The 17,262-nt window shown below is 44.5% G+C and overlaps 1 protein-coding gene across 1 annotated transcript in view; it reads left to right on the plus strand.

Annotated features, from left to right (window-relative positions):
* Positions 1-14,850, plus strand: part of LOC126540960 (phospholipid-transporting ATPase ABCA3-like) — a 90,378-nt gene extending 75,528 nt beyond the window's left edge. Inside the window, exons 5-8 of the mRNA XM_055076485.2 lie at positions 2,939-3,126; positions 4,827-5,000; positions 9,192-9,447; positions 14,329-14,850. Coding sequence (XP_054932460.1) covers positions 2,939-3,126; positions 4,827-5,000; positions 9,192-9,447; positions 14,329-14,499 — 789 coding nt within the window. The 3' untranslated portion in view covers positions 14,500-14,850. The remainder of the gene's footprint in view (positions 1-2,938; positions 3,127-4,826; positions 5,001-9,191; positions 9,448-14,328) is intronic.
* Positions 14,851-17,262: the final 2,412 nt, after the last annotated feature.

A 17,262-nucleotide genomic window follows, 5' to 3' on the forward strand; every position in this document is an offset into this window, starting at 1 on the left:
GGACCAAGTTTAGGGTGACGGCAACCCGCCAAGCAAATCATAAGGGAGTGTGTTCTCTGCAGGCGGTTCAACTCAAGGGATCTTAGTCAACCTTCCGCCCCCTTCCAGCTACCATAATAACCCAAGCACAACCGTTTGAAATCATGGGAGTGTAGTTTATTGGTCCAGTGCAACAAGCCAGACAATCCAGGAGAATACCACGAAGATATGCATCCCTACTTGCGCGGTGACGCGAGCCGCACATTTGGAAATTGTGAAAATACGTCACAACTCAAAACATCTTACAAGCCTTTCGACGGTTCGCAGCAAGACGAGGAATATGCCAGGTAGTTTACACTGACAACGCAACTACCTCCAAGGGAGCGGCCTAGGAACTCCAAGCAGTCACGCGCATCTCGACTGATACACTCCGTACAAGACTTTATTACCAGTGAGGACGTAAAAGGTAAATATAACCTAGAGAACCCCCTTGGTGGGGTGTGTTTTACGAAAGATTGATCGAGAGTTTAACAGAATCCCTTCGCAAGGTCATTGGGTGGCGATTAGCGGAAGCCGACGAGATGCAGACTCTCGTTAGAGAAGCAGAAGGAATCCTGAACAAAAGACCCCTGACATGCGTATATGATGAACCCGGTAAGCCTACCCAGCTAACACCCCTGACATTGTAGGAGGTAAACGAAAATTCAAAGGAAAATGTTCCCTATAATGTGGCGACAACATGGAACAATTGTGACTACTTAGACATGAAATTGTTGCTAAGTGGTGGCACAGATTGCACGAGGAATGGAGAAAGGAGCTCAGAAGGGAATTAATGAAACCATTCGGAACGAAAAAACGGAACTTGAAGATGCAGTTCTGTTAGGAGAACGTTAACCTCAAGCTTCGTTGAAACCGTCCATCTTGGAGGAAGTGCGTCCGGGACATGACTTCCGCGCATGAGTTTTCTGCTGTAGACACCGAAAAAAAAAGGTCAATAAGGAGGCCAAGGGTTCGGGTTGGGGTGAGGGTTAGCGTTGGGTTAGGTTGGACATGTTGGCTAGGTAGGTAGGTTAGACATGTTGGGTAGGTAGGTAGATAGGTTGGGTAGGCGGTTAGGTTAGGTAGGTAGGTTAGGTAGGTAAGTGGGTTCCTGTCTCGCCACTCTTTAATAAAAAAAAGAGATAGTGGGCAACTCACGGTGGAACCTAACCTCTGCCGTGGAGTGCAGAAGTCCCGTTCTCTAACCACTAGGCTATCGTCACACGCATACTTTTCTCGTTCCAAAGGCAGCCAGCTTTTTGAAACACTGGTCGCGTACGCCACGTGGCACTTTGTGGTCTTCTTTCCTTGTGGCACCTCGCGCTTTGAGGTACCGTGTTAGATTGCACTATCTCCGGGACCGGCCAACCTACCCCAGTACGTACTCGTAGCAGTTTGCCCAACGTGGAAACTGTGCGACGTTGTACCAATTCATGACCGCTTTAGTTAAGGATGTCTTAACATTTCTTCGCCGGCGTTCAGATACCATCATCGTCTTAACATATAGCTGTAAGTACGTACAATTGTAGAGCACGTACTTGCTGATGACGTCACCATCCGCGTTTCTCTTGCTTACGCCCGCCGACTAATTATGCAGAACTAAGCAATTGTGATCATGGACGTGGTTGTGCTGCTGTCATCACAGAAACGTACGCTCGCCGGGCCCCACACACCACTCAATTTACACAAACACGTTGGTTCATCTGGTAGCGGTTTGCGGAACCCCCCAAAAATGCTGCACAGTCAGGTACCTACAACACACTTCCCTTCGCATAACACCGATTTGCATAGTGAGTGGAATCAGCACTTATTTTTTAACTTTTTGGAAATGAAGAAATACCAAATGCACGTCTGAGAATTTTGCTTTCGATGAGATTCGTAAGTTCCCCTATTCTGATATTCCTAGCTTTATTCATTTCTTCTTCTTGGTTGGCGTCTGTATTGTTGTTTTTTGGTTCAGTTAAGGGTTACGTGTAACAACCGTGGCAGAACTTTTTACATAGTCTCCTGTAGACCTAAAAGTAGCAAACGAAGACTTCAGACGCTCGTGGTAAAAAAAAAAAAATTCTCTCAGACGGTCCTTTTCTTCGAAATCGAGTAAGGTTTTCTTCGCTTTTCTTCAAAAGCGCGCTTTCCTTAAGGAAGAAAGAGAAAAGGTTAAATATTGCGACACACCAAACTATTTACGCAAAATGAAATTCACAATGCAGATGAAAATACACAAGTGCACAATTCATCGGAAGCCAGAAAGCTATATGCGTAGGCATAGCGCGCTCACCCGTCATTACCGCAATGGGTAATCGGCCCTATGCTGGTGGCGCCCGCACGCACCTAAAGCCAGATTTTACTTTAGTATTGTTAGTACGAGTCACACTGGCTGACCCACCCGGCTCTCGAGCAGTTGGTTGGCTACTTTGGGAGCTGTGGTAATGGCCAGCTGCTAAGCTGCATGTGACGGCGCACTGACGTATTAGGGCTATTTTATATTCTTTTTTTTTTCCTACACTGGGGCTACGCGAGTGTAGATAGTGGGGACGAAAGCCGCCATTCTATTTTTCCGTGCACAAGCGTAGCTCCGCCCACCTAATCGAAATCACAATTTTATGGCAGCAATTTACGACGTATTTAGTTGCAGTTTGTCTATATTCGTTGTTCAAAGCAAACTAGTACACCGGTTTTTAGTGTATAGGCAAGGGCATATACAGGGCGGCCAATTGGTGCAACGTCAGGCAAAGTGCAAAGTCGGGCGCTTTCCGTCTGCTAGTGCATAAGACGACGAGCAGTCCGCTCTCATTGGCTTAGCCAAGTGCAGCACGAAACGTCACAGCATCTGCTCTGCACTACGCTCGTCTGCTCGAGCCTGCGTGCAGTGCAGATAAAAAATAAATAGCCCTGCTGTTGCCAACGTTCGGCATTTCAGTGGCAGTCCTTCATCGGCTACTGCCCTCAGACCAACAGCCTGCTGGAGAAGCTGAACGCGTTCGAACACCTACGCCTCTTCGCTCGTCTCCGGGGCATCCCCGAACCCCAGATAGAAGCAGCGGTACAGGCGGCAATCACGCTCGTCGACCTGGAGAAGCATGCACCAAAGTGGTGCGGGACTTACAGGTGCGTCTACACAGAGTGCGTTTAACGAGCGCACGTGCTCCAGATGAAAGAGATAGGCCGATAAAAAGAGTGTACATAACATCGATGCCGAAGCGCGACGGAAATTTAAATAATTGCTAAATGAATGTGAGATATGTTTATTTCGTGCCTCTATTTTCAGTACCACTAATGCTTATTTAAAAAAATGAAAACTTCAGCTTTTCTGAGCTAGTTTCTCAGTTTCATGTTCTTTCAGGAATTCTCCACTTTCCTTTCTCGTTAGCGGAAGCGTGCGCATCATCGCGTACGCTGTCTTCAATCTTGACGGATTGTGGCTGCCACACGAGCAAGATAATACGACTACCCACTAGGAACCTGGAAGACGTCGCGAATGATGTGCTACATAATAACGTAATCACTGGCTACAGACTACACGCGCATTCATACAAGGTTCAGAACCACTGATTAAGGTCCGCTCCCCCTCGAGTCTTTATCACTGCCAATCTCACCGTCTCTGCTGCCGCCCCTCACGGGTGCACTCTAAAAAAATGGTCGTTTTCGGTGCCGTCCAGGCTGTTAGCTATTCCAGCAGCTTTAGAATATTTAGCTTTGTATCAGCTGTTGCCCCCCCCCCCCCCCTGATTTGTCATACGCTCAAAACCCAATCTCTGATTGACCCTTATTTTAAAAAAAGATTTTGATCATAAGAAAATTGAGGTTGTTGGTGTTACACGAAGGCGGGTGTGATATGAGTAAGCGTGGTATTTTCTTCCCCTGCATTATTGTGTGTAATATAATGGTATTGTGGCACTTTTCGGGATCTTTGCATACTGTGTAATCACTGCAAACTTATTAGCTATCTTGCGTATGCCTCAGTGACAGTTTCCTTCGTTAAATAATTCGCATTATATTTTATGGGATAGAAACGCATCAACGCAGCAGCCACCGCCAGAATGACGTGGCGCGTCCTTGGAGCAGTGGTAAAAGAACAGTAAAAGTTTCATAATATACCAGCGAAAGCTCTTTTGAATATAATTAGTGTGGTACTTAATATCTCGCCCTATGATAAACCGCTGAATTTAAGTGTGAAGCGCTGTAAGATCTTACGCCATTTCGCCAACGTGAGCCCACTCAGATGCTTAAACTGGTATACGTGACTTCACCGAAATATCTTTCCAATTCAAATTTAAAATACGTAATCGTGTGATCCAGGGAAAACGTGGGGAAGGCGGGAGATGGAAATTCAAGACGATGATCAAAGTGAGATCAAGGCAAAAGCGGGAGCCAACGTCTCGGCAAGTGCACTTGTCTCTTTCAAGGCGACATACGCTTTCCTCGGCACAGCGTATATGCTCACGTAACCCTACCTATTTATACTATGCTGAGGAAAGCACATGTCGCATTGAAGAAGACAAGTCCACTCGTCGAAACACTGGCTCCCACTTTTACCTTGTTCTCGTTTTGCGCTTCGTAACCGTGTAATGCCATTTCACTACACTTTATCTCAAGAGGGTATCATGAGACGGCAAGCAAGAAGCAGAATCTCGTAAGAGTATGCAAAACCTCTCAAATTGACCAGTATTTTGAAAGATGCTCGAGAAATTTCGGTGGCAGTATTTTTCAGAACATAATTCACTTGGCTGATGTCCTTCGGAACACCATGCACGCCATCAGCAGGTGACGTGCGCCTTCCCCTTCGCTACTGCTTATCTCTTCAACAGTGGCGGCAACAAGCGGAAGTTGTCGATCGCTGTGGCCATCTTGGGAAATCCCAGGGTGATCTTCCTGGACGAACCCTTCGCTGGCATAGACGTCGTGTCCCGGACCAAGATCACCGGCAGACTTGCAGCGTTGCGCACGGAGGGTAATCAAGCCGTGGTGTTCACGTCTCACGGGTACGGTGCCGCCCTTAACGCGAACTTGTTTCGTTCAACTGGGTTCAAAGTTCAAAAATATAATAGCGAGCATCTTTAGAACAGTTGGGAGGCCTGATGATGTACAGGTCCATTTTTTTTTACACAGGTTTAACTGAAGAGCACAGAAGAGGAATCGAAAAATATAGATTACATATACCACTAGGTGTCCAGTTCTTCAGTCTTACTCGTATAGACTGTTTCCACCGTGCTGCCGTAGACTCCGCCAGGTTTCATTATGCGGTGATGCATTCATTGCTTGGCTCAGCTGGCCTCCGCTGCCCTCTGATTGCAAGTGCAGCGCACGATGCCACAATGAGTCGCATCGAGCCACTGTTTCTGCGTTTGCCGCCGAACATTTCAGTGCCAACGGCACTGGCCAAACTTTCAGAAGAGAGATAAATGACTCGTGTCCGTCCTTCTGAGCTCATTGCTCCGTGTCCAAATGGTACGAAAATTACCGTACGCATAGGTGCTCCAACGAGTGCTCGTACGAGGTGTGCGTAGTTTCAACCGCCGTACTAAATCGTCATTGCTGTCATTCGCTCAACATTCTTTAAATCATTTATTTAGAACCAGCGGCTTCAAAGGCACGAGCGGTCAGCTTTTTGGTTCACCATCGTTTGTAGGGCGATGTTATTACGTTATTTTTTTCTACGTGAGCAAACGTGGACGTGCAAGCTGCCCTAGATTTCTTTATGCCGTGCTTCGAGCATATAACATCCATGTTTGGAAGTTTTGTAATAGGTTACAGCAAATGCACAAAATCGTCCACCACCGTTTGTGTTGCCGGTCGTAACGAAACGAACGTTCAGGTTCGGACATGTTTAAGTAAGATTCAACACTTTATTCCGGGGCTGTGGCGCAAATAAAAAAAGGCGAAGACAGTGGTTACAGTAAAGCATAGTTAACACAGTTATTAAGCGATTACACAGTGGCACATTCTTTTGTGAACGCGAAACAGTACGAACTGATCAGGTTTCAGTAGAAATATCAATGTGAGAATGCCGCAGTGTCAGTCCTATAATTAGGCCCTTCTCAAATGTGTACGCGCTGAGCATAATTAGCAGATTCAAAATATAAATATGTAGGGTATTGCGCCCTCTAACAAAACCCAGTGGGTTATGATGGCCGCTGTATAGGCTGCCCTACATTTCGACCATCTAGTGTTCTTTAACGTGAGCCTGAACGTAACCATACGGAAGCGCTTCCGCATTCCACCCCTCTCGGAACGCGACCGGCAGTTGAACCAGTGGGGAAGCAGCGCGGCGATTCTTGAGAGAAGAAATGGCTTGGCAAGGTGTAACTAACCAGTGAAAATATTCTGTGGTCATGGTGGTAAGCTAAATATAGAATTCTAAGTGCAATATAAAAGCAAGGTCCTGTGGAAGATTATTGGGGACAATGTCTTCAGCAGGCTACGCAAAGTGCTATCTCACGTTCTTAAATATATTCTCTTCAAATTGCTAATTTTCAGCGGATCTCGCATGTTTAAGCCAGCCCTTGCTGCAGAACTAGCCGGAGTAAAAGGGATGGCGCAGCATTACCGAGCTTGATGCGGGTTTGCGCGTGCATGAGTGTTGGGAGTGGGTTACGATGTGGAGGTGGCGAGCCTGGTGACATTTATTGCCGCATTTTATGCTGTACAGATGAATAATATCCTCCTAAACGGAATATTAAAGATCATTTGGCGTCAAAACACGGTAAAAACATTACACGAATGCTCATATTGTACACGATGCGGCAAATTGTCTGTTTGCACACTGACTGTCTCGAACTAGTAGGTTTAGCTGGGTCGATCCATATATACCATTTTCCTGGCCGTAACATCTCATAATGACGGACGTATAAATGACTCGGTATTTACAACGCAGCGCTGCAAGTCACTAAAGTTCGCTAAATGTTTAGGATTTACGGCATCCAATTCGCTTTTGCTTCCGGGGAGGATGTCGGGACTCTAGGCATGACCACCTATAGAAGGTGTCCTGATACCTAATACTAGTCTAGAAATATCCGCCGACATATTTACAGCAGAAGGCAACCAGAATGCGCGTATCACATTATTTGAAAGCTTCCGTTAAGAAGCTACGACTACAGCTCCACACTGTTCCTGTGTTCGGTGCAGCAAAATAACTTTTCTAAAGCTCCATTTATGTGTATAGGGTGCAAGAAATTACTTATTTTTGTGAAATATGTGAATAAAACAACCACTTATTTTTTATTTTTCTTTAGGTTCTAGCAGCGCAATCTATTCACGCCAAGCATAGTGTCAGGCCGGACAAAGCATAAAAACTACAGTTGTTCGAGGCCCTAATCGTAACGACATATCTGCGCTACTTCGGGGTGTAAAATATTTTTTCCGAAATTGGCCACTATATGCGTTCATTTGGTTTCAAATTCAAAACGGAACTCATGCGATGCGTCCGCCAACTGTAGCGCCGATTTCAGGCGCAATCTAATGAAATAGATCGCACGGCACTGAACGACATCCTCCTATGATCGCTCAGTTAAATTGGGCTTTTAATTATGATAACATAATTATTATTATTATGTAGATAACGCATGGCCTGAATCTTTACCCCTCACTTGCTTTTCTAATGGCGAATTTCACAAACGTTATTATTTAGTACAATACATAGAGAGCAAGCGTGCATTGAGAAGATCATTATACACATTAATACATATAATACATTTTTTGCCTAACTGATACAGTTGTGGGTTCCAATGAAGCTTATATGGCCGTGATTAACAGACATCTGGACCCTATGTTTCCATTCTTCTCGTTCATGTTATACCTAAGCAAGTCATAGCGCTCATGTACGCGGCATATGTTGGCCGATGCAACAGGTGCACCTAGGAATTGTCTTGTACTAATGGCGAAATCAATATAAGGGGGTTTTAGTTTAGATCAAACGAAAATGGTTAACGAAGTTTCGACGCTAAAGAAGACAAAGTCGACGTACATGGTGTTTAAAATGACTCAATTGCTAAACGTTGATTACATCTTTTTTTTTTTTATTCAGATACCCTAAAGGCCCTTACGGGCATTACATAGGGGGGGGGGGGGGTTAACAACAGCATATTTCAAACACAATTAGGGGGGGAAAGGCAATATAGAACACTGTGGTAAAGATCACCGAATACAACAAGAAAATATAAAAAAGAAAAAAAAGGAAAGAGAGAATTGCATTCATGATGAAAAAAAAAAAAAACACACTCGGTACAAAGCATGTACATACACTTACAATGCGTCAAAGGCATAAAATTCTGCTTTTACTCAACATGTGTAAAACTGCGCTTCAAATTACTTACAATTGAGTCATGATCACGTATAGAAGCAATTGTCATTATTCTCACATCTCGCTATTTTGTCTCGTTCTCGTGCTCATTATTCTCTCATTTCGTATCATATTTCACATACAATTACCTTCGACCCGTTCTTGTTCCGCGTGGACCCTTGGTCGACCGTGTATATTTTCAGCGCCAAGACTCTCAAACGCGTTCCTCGCCTCGGTTTGCTTGTTGCTATTTCACGCTACCGCGAGGCGTGGGCCCGTTAGCCCCGAATGTTTGTGGCTTCTTCGCAAAGCAAGCCCACGGCTTGCGCGACGCCGTGGCGCTGCCAGCGCATCTCCACTTTCCCTGCTTAGGCGACCGAGCTCTCTTCCAGTCCGAATTCTAATTGCAGAGTTACACCACGTGACTCCTTTAGGTCCGTAAGAAGAGACGTATGAAGTTTTGTTACCGACATCGGGCACTTCATGCCATCTGGCGGAGGGCGTGGAAGTTCTGTCAAATCCCACTTGGTGGAGGAACGGTGCAGAGTGACCGAGGCATAGGCGCCTAAATTCCATCCCATCTCTTTTATATTTGCAGCTGATCATACTGACGTTTGACTATATCCTTCGTTGCTGAGTATTGCTACGTGTTGTCGGCATGGTGAGATATCATTAGATGGCATTTTTTACGTTCATCGGACGTCCAGGTCTTTTAACCCAGCCTTTTCTTTTTCTGATAGTGGTTACAAGATACACGAAGCCTGTGTAAAGTCAGCTAAGGTCTTGTCTAAAAAAAATATGAGTTTGCCGGTTCAACCGCTGAAAGAAATAATTAGCGCTGGTTAAGCTTCAGATCTTGCTCTTTCGCTTCCGCACTCCCATCACCACCCCTCAGCATGGAAGAGTGCGAGACGGCGTGTGACCGAATGTGCATCATGGTGGCAGGCCAGATGACCTGCCTTGGCACCCTGCCGCACCTGCGGGATAAATTCGGCACCGGCTACACAATGCAGCTGGTGCTGGCGCGCACTGAGCCGCCTGCAAAAGAAGTAAACACGGCGGGTCAGCCCATGGAGGGCAAGACCAGCAAGGCGCTCGACCAGGACGTGACCAATCTCTTCCCTGGAGTGCGTGTCCTCGGAGACCACGATGTAGGTTTTTCACTAATTTCGTTAGCAAAGGGCCTTATTGCAGGCATGTCTATTATGAAGGTCAGGCGTATGAAGAAGGTTCCGTTAGTGGCTGGTCAGGATTGAAGCAAAGGGGATGAAAAACTTAATTCTTTACGAATATTTAACATGAAATTTAGGAGGCTCGTAAGTAAACTAGAGTACTCTTTAGAGTACATTTTGGTGAATTAGAACACACACATAGCCGCCATCACAGAAACTTGGCTGAATTCCGATATACAAGACAACGAGGTAGTTGTCCTACGCTATGAAGTAATACGCGGTGATCGAGGATCACGAGATGGCGGCGTTGCAATTGCATCGAAGGAAAATATCCAGTTGGAACCGCTGAGTGGTATGCCGCAGAACGAAAGCCTCTAGCGCGAAAGAAATATTGGAAAAATGACGGTTCTTCTCGGCGCAGTATACCAACCACCGAACGCACCTCTCTCGCTTTCATTTTTTATATTCAATCCACACTTATTTAGATAATAATAAAAACTCAGCAACAGGCTCATCATTGCTGGGGACTTCAATTTACCTGGCATCAACTGGCTAACTTTGGAAACTAAGACGCGGGAACAAGCTCAGTCTGATTCAGTTATCGACATCGCATTTAGTCATTACCTCAGTAGTTCACGACAGCACACAACATGTCTCGGTATAACTGCAGTCTACCTTGGGTCCTGTGTTTCTTGATAGACCTTTCGAGCAGTTCTACATGCCCGTAGATAAGGGAATATCGGATCATGAACTCGTTTTTGTTCAAATAACAATCGACTAACCTAAACTGAAAACAAAAAGAAAACATTTACCCGCCGTGGTTGCTTAGTGGATATGGTGTTGGGCTGCTAAGCACGAGGCCGCGGGATAGAATCCCGGCCGCGGCGGCCGCATTTCGATGGGTGCGAAATGCGAAAACACTTTATGTACTTAGATTTAGGTGCACGGTAAAGAACCTCAGGTGGCCCAAATTATTCCAGAGTCCCCCCACTACGGCGTGCCTCATAATCAGATTGTGGCGTTGACGCGTAAAACCCTAGGAAAAAATAGCAAAACATTTCTTACGTCCCAAACTTTGAAAAAGCAGATGGTGTTGTTGTCAATGACTACTTTTCTTTCACGTAGGACAACTTTGATTCCAGTCTTGATGTGAACATGTGAGAATCTTTCAAAGCCATTACCTTTCACTGTATCGATACGTACGTACCACTTAGAAAAATCCGGAGAATAAAACAGAATCTGCGGATTAGCCGCGAAATAATCTTACTGAAGTGTAAGATAAGCCGCCACAGGCAGATGAAAACTAAAGACCAAGCGAAGATATCGAGCCTGTGTGCGAAGTTAAGGATTAAAATTGCCGAAGTAAAGAAACCATTTATGAATCTGCGACTTAGGCACCACGAAATTACACGGAGAGAAAGAAAACAGACACAGCGCTGAAAACACACAACCTGTTTTCTTGCTCAGTTTTTTGTTTTCTTCCAAGGCCGTACCCGCGCACAAATAGGGTGATAAGAAGAAAAACGAAAAATACTGGTCACTATTGTTAGCGCGTGTTTGCAGCAAACTATTAGAAGTAATATTTAAGTCGATCTTCACCTACCTTGAGAACACTAACTCATTGTGCCCCATTCCGACAGCAAATTTCCACAGTGATACATTTCCATGAAACAGTCGATAATTTTGCAAACTCGTTAATTAATAAGAATCAGATAAAGGCGACTATTCTTGACCTTTCAAGGGCCTTCGATAGAGTATTTTATGCCGAATTTATTACAAAACTAAGATACGTTGCAATTAACCGAATAATGGTTAAATGGATTACCGCGCACATCAAGGAGGGGACCCGGTACGTCGAAATTGATGGCAGCAAGTCAAAACTGTTGAATGTCACGTCAGGCGTTCAGCAAGGATTGGTGTTTGGCCCTGTTTTTTTTTCTTATTCTACATCAATGATATTGTTTCTAGCATTGACGAAGAACTCTCTGTGCGGCTCGTCGCTGATGATTGTTTAATGTACAAAGTAGTAAATAGCAAGGAAGATCAACAGTAGTTAAGTGAAGTTCTAACGAGCATTGAAATGTGTTGAGAAATAATGAAACGAAAATAAATGAGGGGAATACATTTGTACTGTGCATAACAAGCAGAAAAAAAGCATGTGCTGGAACACATTTACGCAGTACACTCTGCTGTACTTCCCACAGTGTACATATTTGAGTATCTGGGACCACATTACGGAAGCCTGCAAAAACGCGGAGAAGAAGCTCTGGCTTGTGCGGCGGAAACAGCAATCTGCCTCCCAGTCGGCAAAACTAACGGCATAGCTTACACATGTCAGGTCAATGCTTGAATATGCAAGCATTGTTTGGGACCCCGTTCTATGTGGATTAATTGATAAACTAGAAAAGGTGCAACGCAGAGCAGCCAGGTTTACACTTGCCAGGTACGGCCGCCCACACTTTTCCTCCTTGAGCAAGTTCTCAGTGTCGCTGCTAATGTCTTCCCAGCAAAAACTAGGGACTGTGACCAACAAAATTTAGAAGTTATTGCTAGTGCAGGTGAGCAATGATGAAAGGCTGCAGGTTACGCAATGAAGAGGGCGGAGAGGGGGGCAAGCCAGCTCGTTTTGTTCGCGCTATCTATGCAGTGGTATTAAAGTTTGGAGGAATGTAATGTAGAAGTGATCAATTACGATTGGCTGACTCCTAAATTACCATCGTGCGGTAGTAATTGGCAACCGCAATCAATTACGCTTTCGAAAGAAGTAATTCTAATCGTAACCGGTTACTTTTTTCTGTAATATATGTATGTATGGCCTCTGATTAGAATATCTATGAACATTGAGCTGAAGCGGTTGAAGGCTAGGAAAGCGGCAGCGACACCACCACGTGGCAATGCCGATTCTGCGAAAGCGGAAGCATGCGAGAGCACGAGCCAGACTGAGGCCATTACACGTGTTTTCTTTCCCAGTCTCCCTCTTTTGGAGGTCACATGATTGGCGGACGTTCGCAGGCAGGCTCACAGTGAAATTGCGACACGAGCTTCTGCTTAAAGATTGCTTGGGAACGGCGGCTGCGTGATGTCTGAAAAAACATTGCTCGCGGTCTTTAAATGTACAGTGTTCTTCATGTGTGCCTTTGGACATTTGAAGCTACGTGTGTATGGTTAGCAAGCAGAACTTTACTTCTATGTATGCCGCCCATTAAAATATGAATATTTTATTCATATATTATTCCAAGACCTTTCCAGTGCTAAGAGTGCAGTAATAGTTTCTTCCATTTTAATTTTGAGTTAGTGGAAGTATCAAGCTGTTGGCTTGACTCCTGAGAATGTTTCTGCGGTTTATGTAATGTCTACGTACTGCGATAACATAGAAAGTCATCTGACTGCCACCACCCCTTAGAATTAACTTTGTATTTAGTATTCCCGAAGTTTAACTGTGGCTCTTACTCTAAACAACTTGGCAAGTCATTAAGCTAAAAAAATAGAACACTGCGATCTTTATGTCAATGTGTACTGTCGTTATTGTAAGGCACGTATAATTAGGACGCATAACACTGGTATGTTTAGACTTGCGGTACTACGGATAGAGGAACGGACACGGAGAGATGAACCGAATCACCGCTCGACCTGATTCACAGCCGCGGCGACGTTATATAAATAAGTGAACAGGAGCAATCTAGTACGAGCAAAGTGTGCGATGTAAGCATTCTCGTCATCCTCTTACGGGATGCAAAATCCGCTTAAATGTGCGGCCTGATTGGAACGACAAAAAGGCCTAGTGATGCATACCTGGGTATACAGTGACATCAGCAAGATGCCGGGAGGTGTAAGGAAAGTGCCCAATCTTAAACCATTCTCTCTGAAAACAATGGAACAGCGCTCCGTCAAACAATGCTTAAGTAAATTCCGCACCGACTCCTTTATCGCCACTCCCAGGACTAAGAACCTTGTACAGTCGATAACTGACATCACGACACATTGAATGCCACAGGTAGTAAAGAAATGATTATAGGGTTTTACGTGCTAAAACTGCAATCTGATTATGTACGGGCGTTCTTGCGTTCAGCCTGCAGCAAAGTTCCGCCACCTCGGCTGGGAGCCGTTACTGCGATCCCGTGCCAAGCGGCGCAAAGCCATAGCAACTAAACCACCACGGCGGGTGCATAGGTGGCTTGTGGCAGTCATCTTTTCGACAATTTTTTCGCAAAGATGACCGACAAGTAAGCTGCAACAAAGATTTGGTCGGGCCTAGTTGGTTCATTCTTTCAGTGTAGGCAAGGAAGCACGAAAAAAACACAGACCGAAGAAGAAGGGGCGCGTAAACACCCGAATTTTCGCTCGACCTGCTTACGTGTGCCTTCTTCGTCCGTCTTCTTCTCGTTGTGCTCTGTCTATGCGAGAAATAAAGCTGTTTCTTGGGCGAACGTGGGGTCAAGTAACGACGCAACACATATGTTACGATAGGGACAGCGTGGTCTGTGATCGTGGGTCCAGTCAATGATTGTTCCTCTTCACAGATTTCCTAGCATACCGATCAGAATCGCAGAGCATCGTTTGTTACTTGCTTATAATCTGACAACGCTATGCCCATCTCTCAAACCGACGAAAGCTGTGGGGCATTCACATTCACCGACAAAACATAATATACATGTGTTGCACTGTAGTAATATTCCCTCTGCCTCGTTGGTTGCACGCATTTTCCGACACCGTCATTTCGCAAACGGTGGTCTGTACTTAGCTAATATTGCTACTGTGTATTTAAATTTTCCAGGAAATTAAAACGTAGTACTTGATGTATTGGAGGTAGAAAACTACTATGCCAAAGTTATTGCAATCTGAGTGTACCTTCGACTGCAGAACGTTCACGCCTACCACATCAAAGAGAAGCTTCCTTGGAGCGCCGTATTCGAGAAGGTGGAAGAGCTCGAGGAGTCTCACGCTTTCTCCCACGTCATGGTCCAAGACACCAACTTGGAGCAGATATTCATTGCATTCGCGGAAAAGAAGGGTGCCGCAAGCAGAAGTTGAGCCACTTTGGTATTTTGGGACTTCATTTATTTTTAATTATCTGTGAAAGCAAACGAACTTTACGAATTCTCCATATACGCTGGCCGCTCCTTAACGTGCATTATGTAACCTTCGTGTCTCTTTATTTCGTGTGACTTTCAATTATTTGGTGCCAGCTCTCTACGCACATTCACCTTCATCGCGTAGTAAATTCCTGCTGTCAAGAATGCATGCCGCCAACTGGCGGCATATTCTTTATTTCTTTATTTAGCGCTTTTGTGCTTTTGTGTTCTGATGCAGAAATGCTGGCTTCACTTTGCGCAGCTTCTATACATACACAAAGCCTTCAACAGAATAAAGGGTAATGCTATACGAATATGTGTCGTACAAGCCTACTGTCACGTGTCGTTTACGTGAGGCACCTTGAACAGCCGTTATGGGGAAAGCTCTGCCCAATAATTGCTACCTCACACACTATAGCATGTTGGTAGCCTAACGACTTCCCCCGAAGAAATTGCCAGCTGTCATAGTTACAGACTCTCTTTGGATATGTTGTTCGCTTTCCACAGCAACGCATTCAACTTGTTTAAGTGCATTCCGATATTTAGCACCTGCAACACTACAACAGATTTAATTACTGCGGGCACCAGGCCACCGTGGCTTACACCTCAATGAAATGGCGGATTTCTTAGCCACAACATCTCCAAGTGGACCTACGGTGCCTATGTTATATGAGGTTGCTTACGTGACTGCATCGGGATACAGAAAATTTCGCATACAGAATTATTCAAACGAGTTATCGTTGGATAGAACACTAAACATTGAATACATCCGTTTCTGCTGAAATAAACAGTGGCGCTCTTCTCGGCAGTTGGAAGTTTCCTCAAACAAATTCCGCCGTCGTATCCCACAATGGAATTTTTACTTGAATGAGGCTGGTCTGATGTTGCCTCCTTTACGCCATACTTGTAATGAACATAAATCCATATACGACTTCTTTTCCTGCCACAACCAATAGTAAAATGGGAGCAAGAGATTACTTGAGGATGTACATTGGAAAGTTGGATTCGTATTAAATGTTTCTTTAATAATCTTATTTGCAGCCTGGACTCAAGGCTTTAGTCACAGCATCCTTTCTTCAAGTATAACAACACGATTATGGTGCTAATTTTTGGAAGTTCTACTCTTTCGTGTACCCTGTTCATTTCAGTGAAATTTATTGTCCAATTTCTTTATTAATCTGGCCTTCGTTTTCTACTTCAATGTTACCGGCTTTATAATTTTGCTTCATTAATTTGACGGATGCCTCGCGTGTAAATAGAAAAGGACAGTGCTACTTAGGTAGTCAAATTGGGTTTAGTAGCGCAAAAGCGGCCAAAGCTATAAAAGGATAGAGTGAAAAAAAAAATTATTACTATTGTCTCAGTCTTTCCTATTGTTTTTTATTATTTTTTGCTATTGCAATAAACATTTCTCTTCGGCAACCTTCAGCTACCAGATTATACCCCTTAGTGGGTATGCGCCATGAATGAAAAGCATCATCATAATCGCCGTCATCATCATTATCAGTAACGACGTATTAAAACAAAAGTATCTGTATCCTTGCGACAATAATTCTAAAAATCCCGGCTTAGCAAATGTTCTTCGAACGCAAGGCAGCACGCACATTGCACCGTTGAATTGTGCGCAGTTTTAATGGAGAACATTTACTGAATATTTGTAAAAAGCACTAAGAATTTCAATCTTGAAGTGCACCTGCTTTACCTGTACAAACAATGACATCAAGCTTGCAAAGTATCTACAAAGTCTTCCTGCTAATTTAAATGATTTTGCGCATTGTGTTCACAGATGCGGAAGTGATCACTCCCTGACTCAACAATAGCTACTGAAGCTGTGTTCCAATACCCGCCCTAGACGGCAACGTAGATGGCTAAGTGGACAGCGGTCATCTTAAGTCTCGTTCCAATTTTCATGAAGACGTCAAAGTAGACAGTTTCGCGAAAACAGCAGTCAAAAACGATGCAGGATACTTTCCTGTCTAGAACAAGACTGCGTAGGAGCAGGGCGTTTGGAAAGCCGACAGAAAGGTTGTCTGCGCACAAGAAAATGTAGACGCGCTCTCTTACACTATTATTATGTGCTACATCGTGTTTTTCGTCGGTTCACAGACGCAAAGGCTTAAAATACAGAAATATTGTGTGCTTTTCGCAACTTCTTTTTGTCGCCGCGAAGTGGCGTCACGTCGCAGATGCGTCTTCCGTGCGTTTTCCAGACGGCTAGAAACGCATTAAATTACATGGCCTCGAAGCTGTCTCGGCTGTCTGCTTAGCTGTCTACGTAGATGGTCTCCGATTCGGGCCACAATTGGAACACATCCTGAACGACGACGGCGTTCTGTAGAAACATAAGGACTATCACATGGCTTTTCTGTAGGGCATGACTAAGTTTAAACCACTTAATGATTGTCATCTTGCGCCAAAAGATATCAAAAAGGACGCTTTTTTCTTCTTTCGTATCGATGTTATTACCACAACCTAGCCGCCAAGTCAGGGAATAGAACTCAAGTAAGTGTGTTCAGCAACAGAATGTCATAGCCTGGGAGCCAACGCATTGGTTTATGCCACAAATTTCGCAGCCAAACATTCGTAAAAACACTTCACGTCACATACCGTACATTCAGTAGAGTTCAACAGTGAAAAAACTCTCATCAGAGCTGCACAATACTACGAAAGAAACCCATTGGCTCTTCTCGGAAAAAGTTTCGACGTTGACGAGAAGCTTTTC

This window comes from Dermacentor andersoni, chromosome 2 (genome assembly GCF_023375885.2).
Source record: "Dermacentor andersoni chromosome 2, qqDerAnde1_hic_scaffold, whole genome shotgun sequence".
Classification (NCBI taxonomy): domain Eukaryota; kingdom Metazoa; phylum Arthropoda; class Arachnida; order Ixodida; family Ixodidae; genus Dermacentor; species Dermacentor andersoni.